Source organism: Balaenoptera acutorostrata, chromosome 1 (assembly GCF_949987535.1).
Source record: "Balaenoptera acutorostrata chromosome 1, mBalAcu1.1, whole genome shotgun sequence".
In the NCBI taxonomy this organism is placed as follows: Eukaryota; Metazoa; Chordata; class Mammalia; order Artiodactyla; family Balaenopteridae; genus Balaenoptera; species Balaenoptera acutorostrata.
In genome coordinates, this window is record NC_080064.1 from 141,305,281 (window position 1) to 141,324,112 (window position 18,832).

The 18,832-nt window shown below is 39.4% G+C and overlaps 1 protein-coding gene across 1 annotated transcript in view; it reads left to right on the forward strand.

Annotated features, from left to right (window-relative positions):
• Positions 1–596: 596 nt before the first annotated feature.
• The window catches only part of XPR1 (xenotropic and polytropic retrovirus receptor 1), a 199,773-nt gene continuing 181,537 nt past the window's right edge, over positions 597–18,832 (forward strand). The window contains exon 1 of the mRNA XM_028168027.2: positions 597–859. Within this exon, the coding sequence (XP_028023828.2) occupies positions 791–859 (69 nt within the window). The 5' untranslated portion in view covers positions 597–790. The remainder of the gene's footprint in view (positions 860–18,832) is intronic.

The window sequence follows — 18,832 nt, forward strand, 5'->3', positions numbered from 1 at the left end:
TTGTTGCTGCGCGTGGGCTTTCTCTATTTGTGGCGAGCGGGTGCTACTCTTCGTTGTGGTGTGTGGGCTTCTCATTGTGGTGGCTTCTCTTGTTGCAGAGCACAGGCTGTAGGTGCGTAGGCTTCAGTAGTTGTGGAACGTGGGCTCAGTAGTTGTGGCTCGCGGGCTCTAGAGCGCAGGCTCAGTAGTTGCCGCCCACGGGCTTAGTTGCTCTGAGGCTTGGGGAATCTTCCTGGACCAGGGCTCGAACCTGTGTCTCCTGCATTGGCAGGCAGATTCTTAACCACTGCGCCACCACGGAAGCCCTGCACAAATCTTTGAAAATATAAACGTCTTGTGTGGATTATTGTTGCTACAGTATTAATATTAATTGTAATAACAACACTGTTGCTTCCCAGGCTGGCGGTAAAGAGCAGCTGTAAGGCCCACAGGAGCCAGACGTAAGAAGTCATGGGAGGTGCCCTCAGCACGTCCGGCCCAGAAGGGGCGGAGCCTTAAGGAATGTACGCAAATCCCGCCCCTTACTCCGCCCCTTTCGTCGGTGCGCGTAGGCGGTTACCATGGCGATGACGTATAGAGGGCGGGGCGGGGCGGGGCTATGGAGAGGAGGAGGAAGATGGCGGGAGGGCGGCTCTGAGGAGACCTCGGCGGCGGCGGAGGAGGAGAGAAGCGCATCGCCGCGCCGCGCCGGGGCCCATGTGGGGAGGAGTCGGAGTCGCTGTTGCCGCCGCCGCCGCCGCCGCCGCCTGTAACTGCTGGATCCGAGTGGGAGTGAGGGGGAGACGGCAGGATGAAGTTCGCCGAGCACCTCTCCGCGCACATCACTCCCGAGTGGAGGAAGCAATACATCCAGTATGAGGTACCGGCAGCGGCCGGGTAGTGGGAGGACTCGGAGGGGCCACCATCTCGCCAGTCCCGACCTCCACCGCCGCCTTCCGCTCCTGCTGCTTCCCCGCGGCCGGGCGGACTTTGACCCGGTGCGGCGGGGAGCCACTGCGGCATCCCCGCCGCGGCCGGCCCCCTCCGGGCCCCGCTGACCTTCCCCTCCCCCGCAGCCCCGCTGCCGCCGGGGTAACGGATATGCGGGCGGCGGACCGGGAGGGACTGCACAGCCGGTCGGGGCTGGGGAATGGTGGTGGGAGGGCGAGCCGCAGGTGGGGGAGTCGGGGTGTGAGGGTAGCCCGGGGTCGCGGCGGTTCCGCGGTAATCCCCTCCTCCCGCTCACCCTGACCTCTGGTCCCCACCCTGGGCGAGCGCCCCCTCGCCAAGGTTAGGTCTTGTTTCTGTCTGCTCACCTCTCACCAAGGAATCCTTTTCTTCCCAGATAAGCCTCTCCAGTGATTTCCTTCATTCCACAGAGCCCTTCAGCTTTCCCCCACTTGCACACTGTTGACAAAGGCTTTGTAACAGGGTTGAAACTTGATTTAAATGTGTATCACACATGCGGTGGTTACAGTATGCAAACGTATCGTAATCAACTATCTTGTTTTGATAAAAAGACGGTGACTCGTTTTTTCACTAATTTAATGAAGTATATAAAGTAATCATATCTTTGGTTTTGGCTCTTCTGTTGTTTTGGAATGGAGTGAAGGGGAAGAGGAAGGAAGAAAGAGAAGGGAATTATTAAAATTTTCAGGTTTTCTTTCCTAAAATTTTGTTAGCTAGGGAGAAAAGTACTATCTTGTAAGCAATGTACTTTGAAAACATACCTGTGTTATTACAGAAATCATGGCCCTCCTGACCCTTAATTTCTGTGATAACAGCTCCTGAAGGGTATTTAATAGATAGTGATAAGGAACCTTACATTAATAAAAAGAAAAGTGAAGATAACGAGCTCATTTATATTTTCAGAAGCCAAGATACCTGAAGGGCTTTAAGCATTGCAATAGGTTATTCTCAGTGGCTGGCAGTTCAGCTCCTGGATAGAGAAAGACTTAATCTGTTAACCTCCAGGAATTCACATCTATGTTATGTGCAGGAACAAAGAGTATAAAATCAATATGAACACAAATATTCTAGCTAGATTTTATAAATTGAGATATTTCGATTTTCTATTTAATTTCTGTTCTAAGTTCATTGATAGGATGTTTAGGCAACAGCGCGGGTTTATTTATTCGTATAACAGTTGTAATAATTGAAGAAAAGGAAAGGGATGTAAGTAGGTTAAACAACCTTGAAGATTGTAAAATAAATTCACCTTGTAACATACAGTATTTGAGTATTGCCAGAAATGAAAGGCCTAAAATTATGAATGCTTTCTTTTCACTTAATTTTCTTGTAGTGTTTTGTGGCTACATTTTGTAAGAATGAAATAAGGGATTAGCTTTTCAGCCTGTAGAGTTTTTGATTTATTGTTTCTAATAACATTTGGTCAGTTTTAAAACCTTGGCTAGAGTCCAGATGATGGTTTTTATTGAAAGGAAGGTATTGGTCTTTCATCTTTCTAGTAGTAATTTTCAGCACCACTGCTAGTTCTTCATAGAACACAGCATGCTGAGGCAACATCTTATACTTGTTATATAGTATGGAATGCTTCATTTGGGGAGAGGTAATAGTGGCTGATTGTATGCTATGATTCATTTTAAGTATTACAGCACTTAACTGTTTCATAGAATTGTATTAATCTGAAATACAGTTTCTGGGGCTGGAAGGAGAAGCATAAGATTTAGTTTGAAGATGAAATTACCTCTTGATTTATAATGTCAGCTTTGTGGCTGGAGTCATTCTGGGACTCTTCATTCACATACTCCATTTGGACATTAGTCCTAAATGGTTACTTTAGGTTGGTCAGAGAGGAGAGGAACACATTTCATATGTGTGACTGCATTATCTTTCCTAGGCCAATTAGAAATTATTTTTTGAAAAATTCATTAATTGTTGAAATTTTATTCTGCAGAGGGTCCCTACTATGTGTCTCCTGTCGTGGAAAAGCTCATTGTTTGGTAGGCAAAATTAATAAGGAGCACTTTTCTTTGTGAATTGGAGCCATTAAAGACATTTTTTATAGGGTTGGGATCCATGTGTTGTATACTATTTCTCAAGAGCTGGTGCTGTTCCTTTAAAAATAGTTAAAGGGGCATAAATAAGAGTCTTTAGAGTCTAGGAATTTTGGCAGCTTAAAACTTTTGGGGGTTCCCTTGTGGTGCAGTGGTTGAGAATCTGCCTGCCAGTGCAGGGGACACGGGTTCGAGCCCTGGTCTGGGAGGATCCCACATGCCGCGGAGCAACTGGGCCCGTGAGCCACAACTACTGAGCCTGCGCGTCTGGAGCCTGTGCTCCGCAACAAGAGAAGCCGCGATAGTGAGAGGCCCGCGCACCGCGATGAAGAGTGACCCCCGATTGCCGCAACTAGAGAAAGCCCTCGCACAGAAACGAAGACCCAGCACAGCCAAAAAAAAATAAATTAAAAAAAAAAAAAAAAAAAAAACTTTGGGGAAAAAAGGACATCATAAAAGATGTTAGCATTTGCTAGAGAAAAGAACCTTCTCATAATGCAGTAACATGTAGTTTCTCATATATGAAGATGATGCTCTTGAAACACTTAGTAGAACAGACACTTGAATTTATTTTTCAAGTACTGGTGATGAAATTTGGGTGTATTACTCCTGATTTCTTGTGTAGGCTGCTTTCTAGTGCTGTGAACGACTATGAACTGTTCAGCTTCTTTGGTTTTATGTCATTTTGCTATATTAAATTTTACTTGAAATAAGCAGAGAATTAGATTGAAGCTGCAAATGTTTTACATCTCTGATTATATGTATTATTGTGTACACACGGTCATACAATAAGTGCTAGTTCTTGTATATGTTCATCATGAGGCCATGGGGACAGTCTTTTTGCCTTTCCAGGGTTCTTTCCTCTTTCATAAAATAAGAATATAGAGCCAGAGCTTTTCAAGTTCTGTTGTAGTTCATAGGTTTTTTGTATTTTTAAAAATTAATTAATTAATTAATTGGTTGCGTTGGGTCTTCACCTCTGTGTGCGGGCTTTTTCTAGTTGCGAGGTGCAGGGGCCACTCTTCGTTGCGGTGCATGAGCCTTTCATTGTGGTGGCTTCTCTTGTTGCGGAGCACGGGCTCCAGGCACGTGGCCTCAGTAGTTGTGGCTTGCGGGGTCCAGAGAGCAGACTCCGCAGTTGCGGTGCACGGCCTCAGTTGTTCCGCGGCATGTGGGATCTTCCCAGACCAGGGCTCGAACCTGTGTCCCGTGCATTGGCAGGCAGATTCTTAACCACTGCACCACCAGGGAAGTACCAGTTCATAGGTTTTTGATTTAACTTGTAGTGGATTTCATTTTTTGGATTGTTAAAATTATTGTTAGTGATCCATCAATATCCTGAAAATTATCAGTTTCTAATTTAAAAATGAATTGTGGCGTTCACAGACTTGGTCTTCAGAAGCAGAATAATAGAGCATAAAAGAATAGAGCAACATGGAGAAACCATATAAAGAAAATCAGTTTGATCCATTTGTGAATGGTTTTTACAAACAACAAACACAAATGGGAAGAGACTATCCCTGTTTCCAGTAATCTATTTGAGTGTAAATCTTGGCATATAATATAAAACATCAATAAAGCTTTATAAGAGTACTTTTTAAAATTTAGTATCAGTGATTGTATATTTTAGAGTTCTGTAATTGATTAATCAAAATTAATTTAGACCAGTTTCAACCAAATAGGCTAGTATGACCATGTTAATATTTTACAGAATATTAGCAAAAGAAGCAAATATATTTGGTGCCTTAGGCTGCTGACTTGTGTTTTCTTCCCTAGGGTCCTGTGCTGCTTTGGTTTCTCAGGAACCAGGAATGGTTTTTTCAGTGTACGCTGTAGTTTTGTAAGGTACTAAAATAATGAGGTATCTAAATTTCAGGACTTTAGAGTTAAAAGGGAATTGAGAGATTATCTGTCTCCTTGTTTTTTTTCAGGCAAGGGAACTAAGGTCCAGAAAGGTTAAGTTATTTATTTGTCCAGGATCATATATAGATAGCTAGTCTCTTGAGCACAGATGTGTAAGCATTGGGAGTCAGGTCACCCAGACTGTGTGACCCTGACGAAATCACTTCCTCTTTCTGGGCTTTAGGTTCTTCATCTGTAAAGTGAGAGAACTGGACTTGATGGTTTCTAAGCTCACAGCCCTCTGTTTTCTAAGGACCCATATAGCTCCAAATTTCTGTACATTTTTATGGTTTCATTATGTTTTACATATGAAGAGGACAGAACTTAAAGCATTACTATTAATAGCATCCTTTTAAATTAATAGTCTCCTTTCAAATAATTTTAGTGATATTTTAATCTGTGACTGGAAAACTGACCCAGTGAAGCTTTTATTTAACTTAAGTAAAAAGTGATGGTCATAGTTTAATTTTTTTTTTTTTTTTTTTTTTTAAATTTATTTTGATTTATGGCTGTGTTGGGTCTTCGTTTCTGTGCGAGGGCTTTTTTCTCTAGTTGCGGCAAGTGGGGGCCACTCTTCATCGCGGTGCGCGGGCCTCTCACTATCGTGGCCTGTCTTGTTGCGGAGCACAGGCTCCAGATGCGCAGGCTCAGCAATTGTGGCTCACGGGCCTAGTTGCTCCGCGGCATGTGGGATCCTCCCAGACCAGGGCTCGAACCCGTGTCCCCTGCATTGGCAGGCAGATTCTCAACCACTGCGCCACCAGGGAAGCCCTCATAGTTTAATTTTTTGTTGCAAGATTTGGGAAGGGATTTTCCATAAACTGCATATCCCTTATTTTCAAGTGTAAGGAAACATTGCCATAACATTATTGTGATTTTCATTTATAGAACTCTCCCATGAGAACACTTGTGTTGCAGGCTTCAATTTCCCAAAGGTATTATGTTGATTAGTTACGGTTAACTCGCCTTGCTGGAACTTGTTTGAAATTTCCAGTTTGGCCACCCGATGGGGCACAAACCACACTTTTTCTTTTAGGCACTTCGGCAAATGAAAAGTACAGTATAGCATATTTAAAATAACATTTGTAAATGAGTATGGCAGTAAGATGCCTGGCATTTACAAATGTTTCTTAAGTGAGTGAATGAATGTTGTATAAAACAGGAAGTTATTACTGTTCTTTATTATCTTTGTATAATAAAGTGTGTTAGGTTAACTTGTCCTGGAAAGATTATACTTGTCCATCCATCCCTGAAGGTTGCTTTTGGATCAGTTTTTGAGTGAAGGCCCAGATCATAAGAACATAAGACTCTTATTTGACCCGAGGTGACCATAGAAAATCAGTCCTGGCTTCAAATCCAGTCCTAATCTGAAAAGCATTTGAGACTGATTGAGTTGTGCCGGCTAGGTGTTGCAAGTATATTTGCATCATAGCCCCCAAGGAGAGTACCCAACACTCCCATGGAGTAAGAGAAGGTAGTTTTAGAAGTCTTAATTATATTCATTTTTATGCATAAGACAGGAAGAATGAAATTTTACTAATATTGAATAAATGGATTGATGCAATGACCTTGTTTAGGAGGTAGTCTGACGGAAAGAGAGACAAGAATTGCTAATAGTTTTCTCACTTGTTTGTTCACTTTCAGCAAATAGCAATTAATCCAGTTTATGGGTGCATAGTTAAGATGAGTTTATGGATATTATCTAGTTTTGACTAAACTAACCCTTATAAAATGGATGTGACTTAAAAAGACTCTTGTAAAGAAGCCTCAACAGCAGTACCAGCCTTAACAGCATAATGCAAACACATGTGAACAACAAGGAAATGGCAGAGCTGACAATTCTACTTCTAGTACTAGCTTTTTGTCAGCCAAATTGCAGAAAAAACAATGGTACTCTAATAGACCTGACAAGACGTTTACCAAAAAGTTTCAAAATAATTAAGGTAATGCTTTGAAATAAGATTTTACATCCGTTGTCATCCACAGTGAACACCCTAAATATATGTTATGTATTAGAGTATTCTGCCTTTGTGAGGTCTGTTTTCCAGCATATAGCCATCATAATCAAGTTTCAAAATTAACTGAATCCTGAAGTTTGAACTAGGCCTTTGAAATACTAAAAACTAAGATTTTTAAAAGTAATGAACTTTTTCTGTTAGGTTGTTCTTTAGAAGTATTGCTATTGATAATTTCTTAAGAGAGATTAAAAATATTTTCACATTATTCACAAATGAAAGTTTAAATTATTTATTTTATTATTGTCTCATCTTTTAAAACTTCCACTTAAAAAAATTCTGTGTTTTATAATGTACACAGTTGTAGAAGGAGATAATTTATAAACAAAGGTACATGTACATATATTGGAGGTGCATAGTAAACTTTTTTTTTTAAATAGTGATATGACATAAAAAAAGTTTGGAAGATTTTGCTCAAGTTGTGTAGCTTAACTGCAGGTGGTTTGTGGGTTGCTTGGTATTTAATTGGCCTTTGGGATTGAGAGATTGTCAGAATTCACTAGGATTCTTGCCCAGTTGTATTTTCCTTTTTCAGGTCTTCCCCTTACCTAGTAAATGCTAAAAGAAGCCAAGTAATAAGGCCTTCCCTTGCGGTCCAGTGGTTGAGACTTCACCTTCCAGTGCAGGGGGTGTGGGTTCCATCCCTGGTCAGGGAGCTAAGGTCCCACATGCCTCGCGGCCAAAAAACCAAAACATAAAACAGAAGCAATATTGTAACAAATTCAATAAAGACTTTTAAAAAAATGGTCCACATTAAAAAAAAAATCTTTAAAAGAAGCCAGGTAGACAATGCTCATGAACAAATGCCTTAAAAAATTATTCATTCATTCAACAAATATTTATAGGGGCTCTATTATGTCCTATAGGCTGATAGATTTGTCATTAAATTCTAGCTCTTTTGTTATCTTAAAAATAGAAAAAACCAAAAAGCAGTATTTTATTTTTTATAAATTTATTTATTTTTGGCTGCATTGGGTCTTCATTGCTGCACGCGATTTCTCTAGTTGCGGTGAGCGGGGGCTACTCTTCGTTGCGGTGTGCGGGCTTCTCATTGCGGTGGCTTCTCTTGTTGTGGAGCGTGGGCTCTAGGTGTGCGGGCTTCAGTAGTTGTGGCACACGGGCTCAGTAGTTGTGGCTTGCGGGCTCTAGAGTGCAGACTCAGTAGTTGTGGTGCACGGGCTTACTTGTTCCGTGGCATGTGGGATCTTCCTGGACCAGGGATCGAACTCGTGTCCCTTGCATTGGCAGGCAGATTCTTATCCACTGCGCCACCAGGGAAGTCCCAAAAAACAGTATTCCTGTGTGTGTGTGTGTGTGTGTGCGTGTGTGTGTTTGGTTTTATATTTTAGTCAGCATAGTGCTTTCAAAATTAAAAATGTTGTAGAAAGGGAAAATTGTAGATTGAGGACTTGGAACATGGTTATAAATTTGTATCACTTGTGTAAATAATATGGATGAATTCTCCCTGGCTTTTCAAACTTTTTATGTTATACGCCTTTAAATTTAATTTGTTTATAGGAAGAAATTTGGTTACCTGTTTCTTCCCATCACTAGGCAGGTGTGGTATCTATGGGGACTGATCAGAAAATCCTTAAAAAGTTGTTTATTTATTATAGGTCAGAGGAAAGTTTAATTAACCTGCTGTAAGCATAACTTACAATTTTCATATTCTCTGTAACAAGAGGGACAGTATGTTGATTAAGAAAACATAGTCATTCCTTATTGAAGATGACCTGCAGTATTTGGAAAGACTGTAGACCATGAATAAGGAGATGTAAGTCCCTAGACCCAGTTCTTTCACTGAATAGTCATAAATTTAGTGAACAATGATTTTTTTGAAGATTGAAGGGTGAAATGTAATCATACAGGAAAATGAGAAGCTTTTAGATTATTGTGTGAATTACTTATTTAAGCTAAATTGGTAAAGTTGTAATTCACAGTAATCCAAGTGCTTTGTGAGCTTTTTCTATACCTAAGAGAAGTCCTTTAACTTTTTGGTCTTGGGACCATTTGAAACTCTTAAAAATTATTGAGGATTTCAGTGTCTATTGATAATATGCTATATTAGAAATTAAAACTAAGAAATGTCTGAAACACAAGAGTATACAAGCACACCTCTACTAGCCATCAGAGACATGACATCACATTTCATCTAGCCTCTGGAAAACTCCACTGTGTACTCATGAAAGAATGAGAGTGAAAAAAGCACATGAAGTTGTAGTATTATTATGAAAATAGTTTTGACCTTTTGGGTTCCCTGAAAGGGTTTCTGAGAGTTGCTGCCTTAGAGCACAGGACTCCTTTCAGAACGTTTGGAGATGGCCTGAGAAAAAACTCTCTAGTCTTAGGAAGCACATAAGAGGATAAAGGAAATCCCATGAGTGAGGATTCTTTGGTATATCCCCCCTGCACAGGATGATAGAGAAAAGAAAGTTGTCTTTCCTGGGATTCCCACTTCCATTCTCTCTTCGTTGAATTGAATTAGTGGAAATGTGGTCATTTGTCATTAAAGAGAAAGGAATTAACATTTATTGACCAGTTAGGAACCAGGTGTCATCAGAATGTTACTTCATTTAATCTTCACAACAGTTTTGTGATATAGATGATTTATTATCTCCATTTTACTGATGAGGAAACCCAGGCTTAGAGAGACTAGTCAGTTTGTTCATGCCACACATCTAGTAAGTATTAGAGCCAGAATTTTAAATCAAATTTGTCACACTTTGGAACTCTTGCTTTTATATGCGAATTGTAAATAACAGTGGTGGCAGTAACAGTGCCAGTAACAGTAGCAGTAGCAGGAACAACAGCTGTTATTTTTTAAGTGCTTACTTTGTCAGTCACTGTGACATTACTTTAAAAATATTTTCTCTTTATAGCAAGCTGTTTAGGTAGGTTGTTATGTTAGTTCTGTTTGTAGATGGGGAACCTGAGTCTTAGAGCCATTAAGTAACTGATTATGTTGAAACTGCTAATTGTGGTTAGCAGAGATGAGACTGAAAGAGCCCCTGCTTTTAATTCCTACATCATACTGCTTTATGAAAAATAAATAAATCCATCCATTTATATATAAGTACATTTAGGCGTAGTCTGACCTGTTCTCCAGCACCTGCTGAAGTAATGGCTGGTCTATTTTTAGTCCCAGGTCTCAGTATGCATGGTTTGGAGGTAGTAGAGTATGGTCTGGAGGTCAGAGTTCACCTGGGTTAATTTATTTTTTCCTCAAGATTATCAGTGTAACTGTTATGAGGTAGGCAGCTGTTAAATAGAGGACCTTATAAAGATGAGCCATAAGAAAAAAATAATGAGATATAATGATAAGTTTAAGAAGAGGAAGATAAAGAACAGTGGATATAGCTGTTGCTATGCCACAGTCGTGGCTTTTGGCTTTTAGATCATTCCATAGATCATGGAACGTTAGACCTGTAAGGAATTTCAGATATTAATTAAGTCCAATTCCCTTTTTCACTTGAGTGGGAAATGAGGTCCAGAGAGGTTGTGATTCAAGGACACATGGCTTGGTTAGTGGCTGAGTGAACACAATCACCCTGATTCATTTTATTGTTTAACTATTTTGCATCATATGCTTATACGTCAACGCACACAGAGAACAAACTCTGAAGCCAGACTGCCTAGGTTCATATTTCATCTGGACAGTTTACTAGCTGAGTGACCTCAGGCAAGTCATTCTACCTCTCTGTGCTTCAGTTTCCTCATTTGTATAATCGGGACAGTAATAGTAGTTACAGGACTTTTTTTTAAACATCTTTATTGGAGTATAATTGCTTTACAATGTTGTGTTAGTTTCTGCTGTATAACAAAGTGAATCAGCTATACATATACATATATCCCCATATCCCCTCCCTCTTGCGTCTCCCTCCCACCCTCCCTATCCCACCCCTCTAGGTGGTCACAAAGCACGGAGCTGATCTCCCTGTGCTATGCGGCTGCTTCCCACTAGCTATCGGTTTTACATTTGGTAGTGTATATATGTCCATGCCGCTCTCTCACTTTGTCCCAGCTTCCCCTTCCCCCTCCCCGTGTCCTCAAGTCCATTCTCTGCATCTGCGTCTTTATTCCTGTCCTGCCCCTACGTTCTTCAGAACCATTTTTTTTAGATTCCATATATATGTGTTAGCATACGGTATTTGTTTTTCTCTTTCTGACTTACTTCACTCTAGTTACAGGACTTTTGTGAGGATTATATGAGTTAAAATATGAAAAGTGCTTAGACAATGCCTATATTTGCTATTAAAATTATTTAGTTAATGCTAGGTTAACAGTATCTTTGTGAGGGAAACCGAGCCTCAAATTTTGTCCCTCTGGGCTTGTCCAGTTCAGATTTTCTTGGAAAATGGCTTTGTTGATTTTAGGTATTACTCCTGTTATCTGTGATATTTTTATTAATAAATTGTCCTTTTTTATATACAGTAAGAAATTCAGGTGGGAACAATTATATGGTTTTGAAATAAATTAGTTCTCCTTGTTTACTTGTAACTTGCATTCATTTCAGTTATAGACTGTGCCTTCATATTCTTTTCTTTTTTTAAAAATTGGGGTGAAATTCACATGTGCATTCCTAAGTATGTCTGAATAGCTTAAGTGAATCCTTTGAGTTTTCAGAGACAATCTAGTTTTAGTTCTTTCCAATTCTGTAATGGAATTTTAATTTTTAATACTAGAATTAGTTTTAGAGTTGAAAAAGACCTTCTCAAGCCCTCTGTTTCACAGATGAATAAATCGAGGACAGAAAGGCCAAGATATGTGGTCAGTCTCACAACTAGCTGATAGGAGAGCCTGGAATAAAAGTATTGACCTCCTGCTCACTGCTATACCTTGCTGAGGCTTATCACTGCCATATAAACATTTCTTTACTTTTAATTTTAAGAATAAATTTTCTTTGTAAGAGCCCATATGAATTTAAATGTTCTTGTTAATGATTACTTAAATACTCAGTGTTAATAACATTTATCTGAACCTAATCTATTAGTTCACATTAACGACCTCAAATAGTTCATGTGTGTGTCAATTAAAAGACTACGTAAGTTAAGAGACTCAAACCTTAAAAATGTTGTTTACTCAACTACAGAAAATTAGCCATTGCCCCATCTAGGTAGAAACCTATTGTAGGTGAGGAGACAGGACTGAGGAATTATGGTAAGGCTTGAGGAGTTAGGTAAGGATGAGAGCAAGACTCAGGAAAGTTGAAAAATCATTTGGGCATTTCTCTGTAACATATCTGTTTGAATGTTAACACAGGTTACATGTACATGAAGAGCACCTCCCCTGCCCCCCGCCCGCCATCTCCCCATCTCTTATAACATGCTGCCAAGCCAAAGTCAGGGCACATCTGACTAGAGGAGATTAGAATATGTATTAAACCAATTCGTTAAGTATTCACGAGTGTCTCCTTCCTTTTTTTAAAAAAAATAATAAAACAATGATGATGATAATAACAGCTAATGTTTATTGAGTGTTTCCATTGTGCCAGGCATTTTACATTTAATCCTTATCCTCTAAGGTAGGTTTTGTTATCCCTGTTTTAAGAAGTCGCTGAGTTTTAGATTGAGTAGATTGCTCAAGGTCACATAGCTAGTGAATGGTTAAAACCAGAATTCAGACACAGGTTTGTCTTATTTCAGAACCTGGATTCTTTTTTTTTTTTTTAGTAAGTTTATTTATTTATTTTTGGCTGCGTTGGGTCTTCGTTGCTGCGTGCGGGCTTTCTCTAGTTTCAGTGAGCAGGGGCTACTCTTCGATGAGGTGCGCGGGGTTCTCATTGCGGCGGCTTCTCTTGTTGTGGAGCACGGGCTCTAGGTGTGTGGGCTTCCGTAGTTGTGGCTCGCGCCTTTGTCCCCTGCATTGGCAGGCAGATTCTTTTTTTTTTTTTTAAAGAAGGATATTTATTTTACTTTTTTTTTTTTAAAGGAATTCCTTTATTTTTATTTTTTATTCATTTATTTATTTATTTTTGGCTGTGTTGGGTCTTCGTTTCTGTGCGAGGGCTTTCTCTAGTTGTGGCGAGCGGGGGCCACTCTTCATCGCGGTGCGCGGGCCTCTCACTATCGCGGCCTCTCTTGTTGGGGAGCACAGGCTCCAGAAGCGCAGGCTCAGTAGTTGTGGCTCACGGGCCTAGTTGCTCCGCGGCATGTGGGATCTTCCCAGACCAGGGCTCGAACCCGTGTCCCCTGCATTAGCAGGCAGATTCTCAACCACTGCGCCACCAGGGAAGCCCCAGAACCTGGATTCTTAACATGGTGTTACATGGTCAGGATCACGCAAGGGGCTGGTGAGGTAAAAATAGGTAAGCCCCTGTCCTAGAGGAGCTCATAACTTGGGTGGTCTCCTAATCGTAGTATATTGTGATTATGTTGCAGGGGAATGGCCAATTGATTTTGCTCTGGAGATCAAAGGTATTTATCTTAAAAACTTTCACAGAGGTAGTGTTTGTACTTAGAGATTGAGTAGGGTTTGATGACATGGTGAAGAGGGGACAGGGCACTGGCGTCATTCTAGGCAGATAGGGTAATATTGAACAAAGGCATAGATGGGTGGAAGTATCCAAGCATATTAGTGAAATCTGGTTTAGTGGGTATGTTGGAGAGGTGATAGTGTGATTTGGAAAGGTGGACTGGGAGGGATCAAGGGGTGAAGGGCCTCAAATACCATGCTGAGGTGTTTAAATGTTTCTTGTTGTGAACCATTAAGGATTTTAAAGAAGAGACTGGGGAGAAGGATCAGTGCAAAGTGAGAGTGTAGTTTAGATCCTAGAGGATGCGTTGGAGAGACCAAGACCAAAGACAGGAAAACCAAATAGTATAGACAAAAATAGTGAGAGCTTGAATTAATACCTTATTTAATCAATTTTCCCACACTTTAATGTCTGAAATCAGGATAGGTCTCATAATTAATTGTCATAGATTAATTGGCGGACTTTTTTTCATTCTTAGAAGCACATAAAATAATGGTGTATATTACTGTTAGTGGCATCTTAGATTTGATTGATTGATCATCTTAGATTTATTGAAAGCCTACTGTGTGTCAGGCAGAGTCATAGATAACCTGTTAGTTTCCAGCATCTGGCAGTGTCTGGCATATTTAGAAACTTTAAAAGCAAGAACAAAACGAAATGTAACTGAAAGGCTATGGGATCTGCCTGAGATGTCATTAAGGGATAAAAAAGAGAGATTCAGAGGAGCATGATTGACGGCAGTGAATGGAGAAAAAAAGAAAAGTTCATGTTTATCCCTTCAGAGTGTGGCTAAAGCTCTGGAAATGAATTACTTTGGTATCAATTTAGAGAAGTTGGTCTTATTCTTTTAGTTTTGTTTATTCAGTGAATGCAGAGTTAGGCCTTTTACTTAGTTTTATGTAATACGCTCAAATGTGATCATTGATGACAAAATTGAGATGATACTCTTTCTCCTGTCTTTCCAGTATTTGTATAATAGCAGGTAACAAAACTGTTGATAAGCAGGTGAGTCACCATCTCTCATCACAGAGTTCAAACATTTTTTGATTAAGCCTTTCTTTTTGAGTAGAATAAGCTTGTTTGAAATATGAGTAATTTCAAATTATGCTGCCATTAGTTATTTGCTAAAAAGGATTGCAAAATCTTTTTTCTAAGATTTGTTTGCTTAGTATCATGGACTTTCAAAAATTCAGTTCCTGATAGATTCAGAAATTAGAAAATGGATTGATTCAGAGACCACTGAAATTGAAATTGTAATAATCCCGTGAGCTTGGGCAAGTCATTTAGCCTTTCGTGCCACAATTCTCTTATCCTTAAACTGGGGATAATGATAATTTTTACTTTGGAGGATCATGTGAAATGAAATGAGTCCATCATTGGAAAACAGGACAGGAGGTGTAATAGTTACTACACATAGTAAGTATTATATAAGTATTAGCCATTATTACATAGCTGTCCCTAGGGGTTTGAAACTAACAGTTGAGCAGCATCTTACTTGATTTATTTACTCTTGACACAGGTGGGGGGAAGGGGTCAGTGAAACTGTAACTAGGAAAAGACAACTTAGACTGTTTATTCAATTACTGGACAAATGGAAGTTGAAAGAATTTTACCTTTTTAAAAAAGGCTAGGGGATTCCCTGGTGGCGCAGTGGTTGGGAATCCGCCTGCCAATGCAGGGCACACGGGTTCGTGCCCTGGTCCGGGAAGATCCCACATGCCGCGGAGCGGCTGGGCCTGTGAGCCACAACTACTGAGCCTGCGCGTCTGGAGCCTGTGTTCCGCAACAAGAGAGGCGGCGATAGTGAGAGGCCCGCGCACCGCGATGAAGAGTGGCCCCCGCTCGCCACAACTAGAGAAAGCCCTCGCACAGAAACGAAGACCCAACACAGCCAAAAATAAATAAATAAATCTATAAAAATTAAAAAAAGGCTAGTATTTCATAGAACAGAAAGTTTATGTTACTACTTGTTAATGGTTATTGATGAAAGAAAAAAAAGTTAATGTATACATTTTTGAAAGTTTCTTTGGTTTTGGTAGAGATGAAAAACTGGGAAGAAAACTGGTAACTTTTTCCTTTTTCTTTTGCACTTTTGTTGTAGAGCCTTATTAGAATTTCTGAATTGATTTGTAAGCATAATGTATTAGAGAAGAAAATGTTTTAGGGAAAGAAATTACTATCAAATGCAGAAATTTGAAATTCCTCCTTGACCTTTCTTACTTCCATTTTAGAGACAATGTTATTTAATGTGATAGGTTTTATGTAAGGAAAATTTATTAAACCATTGTTTTTTGTTTTTTTTTAATAAATATATTATTTTATTTATTTATTTTTGGCTGCACTGGGTCTCTGTTGCTGCGCGCGGGCTTTCTCTAGTTGTGGCGAGTGGGGGCTACTCTTCGTTGTGGTGTGCGGGCTTCTCATTGCGGTGGCTTCTCTTGTTGTGGAGCACGGGCTCTAGGCGTGCAGGCTTCAGTAGTTGTGGCACGCGGGCTCAGTAGTTGTGGCTCGCGGGCTCTAGAGTGCAGGCTCAGTAGTTGTGGCGCATGGGCTTAGTTGCTCCGCGGCATGTGGGATCTTCCCGGACCAGGGCTCGAACCCGTGTCCCCTGCATTGCCAGGTGGATTCTTAACCACTGTGCCACCAGGGAAGCCCTAAACCATTGTTTAACCAACTTTATGTTTAAAAAATTTTAACAATGATATCAATAATTAATAATAATAATTTAATGCATATTTTGTGAACCTGCCCTGTTAAACACAAAGTATCCTATTAAAGTAACATCTCTCTTCTTGGAATTGACCTATATACACTAATATGTATAAAATGGATAACTAATAAGAACCTGCTGTATAAAAAAAATCAATAAAATAAAATTCAAAAATTCAAAAAAAAGTAACACCTCCCTTCCAAGTTGTGTAATTGCAAGCATACACAATATTTTAGTAGTTAGATCTTTTTTTTTCTCATTAGTATTTGAAATTAAATAAAGATATTATTGGTAAAGGTAAAGTAATACCATTAAACTTTTTTTGTTGTTGTTGGCTGCGCTGTGCGGCATGTGGGATCTTAGTTCCCTGACCAGGGATCAAACCTGTGCCCCCTGCATTGGGAGTACGGAGTCTTAACCGCTGGACCACCAGGGAATTCCCTATTAAACATGTTTTAACGTATCACTTTTTATTGCTTAGCACAGTGATTTATGTAGGTGCTTTGATATTTATACTTTAAATAACAGAAGTTGGATGAATAGCCAGATATAGGGGTTGAAGGAGGGAAGAATTTAATATTGATATAATGGTTTAAACCTAGGGAAACTGGTAGAGGATAGCTACTTATGGGGATGGTAAATTCATGAAATTAGATCTTAAGTATGCTGATTTCATACACAAAATGTCTATATGTAGAGATAAGTACTAGCTGGAATTTGAAAAATTGTATCAAAGATAAGATTTATTATAATTGAGATAGTAATTAAAGAATTAATTCACTAAGGGAAAGTATGTAATGCAGAAAAATAGAGACATAGAGGAAATCCTGGAAAAAACGTTGTTATAGGAGTTAAGGGTCTTAAGGGTAAATGGAGTATCAGCAGTGACATACATACTTTGTAGACAGGTTCATGAGAATGAGGATTAAGTATAGGCCTTTGGATTTCACAAAAGTTGCTCATTAGTGAATTCTGAACATAAATTGTCTTCTGCTAACTTTATTCCAGGTTTTAAGAGGTTAAAGTCATTGAGACAACATATGTGTACTTTTCATTTGAGAAATTTGTCTGTTAACAGAGTGAGGAAAATAGGATAGAACCTTTAGGAATGAGTAGGATAAAGTAAGATTCTTTGAAGGATATATGGGATCCATTCATCTTGAAGGCAGTAGAGGAAGTAGCTTTAATTTTATCTAAATTTTTTGCGTTAATTGCATTTCCCTCATTTATTGGCTGTGGACTTATAAACAGTTATTTTATTTCTCTGAACCTCAGTTTTCTTGCATGCAAAATGGGGATAATATTTACCTTTCAAGATTATTATGAGAATTAGCTATAATAATATATGAAAGTGCCAGCAAGGGCCTGACCTATAGAAGATACTTTTCAATAAAGTATAGCTGTTAATTTTTGTCTTCATTAAAAATAAGCCATAGGAGTAACTTTTTTTTTTTTTTTTAAAGTTTTACTTGATTTTATTTATTTATTTATTTTATTTTTGGCTGTGTTGGGTCTTCGGTTCGTGCGAGGGCTTTCTCCAGTTGCGGCAAGCGGGGGCCACTCTTCATCGCGGTGCGGGGACCGCTCTTCATCGCGGTGCGCGGGCCTTTCTCTATCGCGGCCCCTCCCGTCGCGGGGCACAGGCTCCAGACGCGCAGGCTCAGCAATTGTGGCTCACGGGCCCAGCTGCTCCGTGGCATGTGGGATCTTCCCAGACCAGGGCTCGAACCCGTGTCCCCTGCATTAGCAGGCAGATTCTCAACCACTGCGCCACCAGGGAAGCCCCCGGAGTAACTTTTATTCATTTATTCAGCAGACATTTATTTTAGGGTGTTGGTACTCAATCTTTTAGTATAACAAGACTCTTTCAATGTCATGAAATTTCTTGGAAACCAAATGATGGTAGCTGGACTTCTAGAATCCATTGCTTGAGAAACTACATTTTGACCAAATGAACTACTGCATTTTATAGATTCTAAGATGCACATTCCTTGTTCCACATTCCTACACCTTTGAAATTGAGATTCGTTTTACAGATGTCACATAGTTAATTGGTAATGTTTTTCTTTCTTAATGGTATGTAAAATAATGGTGCAGTGATACATAAATTAATGGTGTGTCTTAACAATGGATGGTATCTTAGACTCGATGAAATATGGTAGTATTTTATTAAGTACAAATACCTTCATATATTTTGACAAGTAGTAATATATTTGTGGGAAACATTATTTAGCCTACAGAGAATACCTAGTTCATAAGGTTTTACAGTATTGAAATTGGAGCTATGAAGTGGTCTGAGACTGATGGATTAGAAACCATTTTTATAAGTGTATAGGTGTATTGCAGAACCTTTGGGTTCCTTTTTTTGTTTTCTTTCAGATAAACGGACAAACTAAGAACAGAGTGAGAATTTTATGTTGCCATACTATTATATTTGGTCAAAATTCGACATGTTTTACCAACCTGTATAAACCTTATATATTAAAGAGGGCTGGAAGCCAAACACACTAAGAACTTTTCTTGTGGCTAGTAAATGAAAGAGGTTTGAATCTTGTGTAGAAATAAAAGATAATGAAAATTAGAAAAAATAAGAAATGACTTTGCATTTTGATATTTCATGAAACTGGAAATGCTATAAAATAATTCAATAAAAATAATATAGTTAACACTTAAAAATTAACTGATGTGCTGATTTTGGATATTTAGGCTTTGTGTTATAAAGTCTGTGCAATTGACA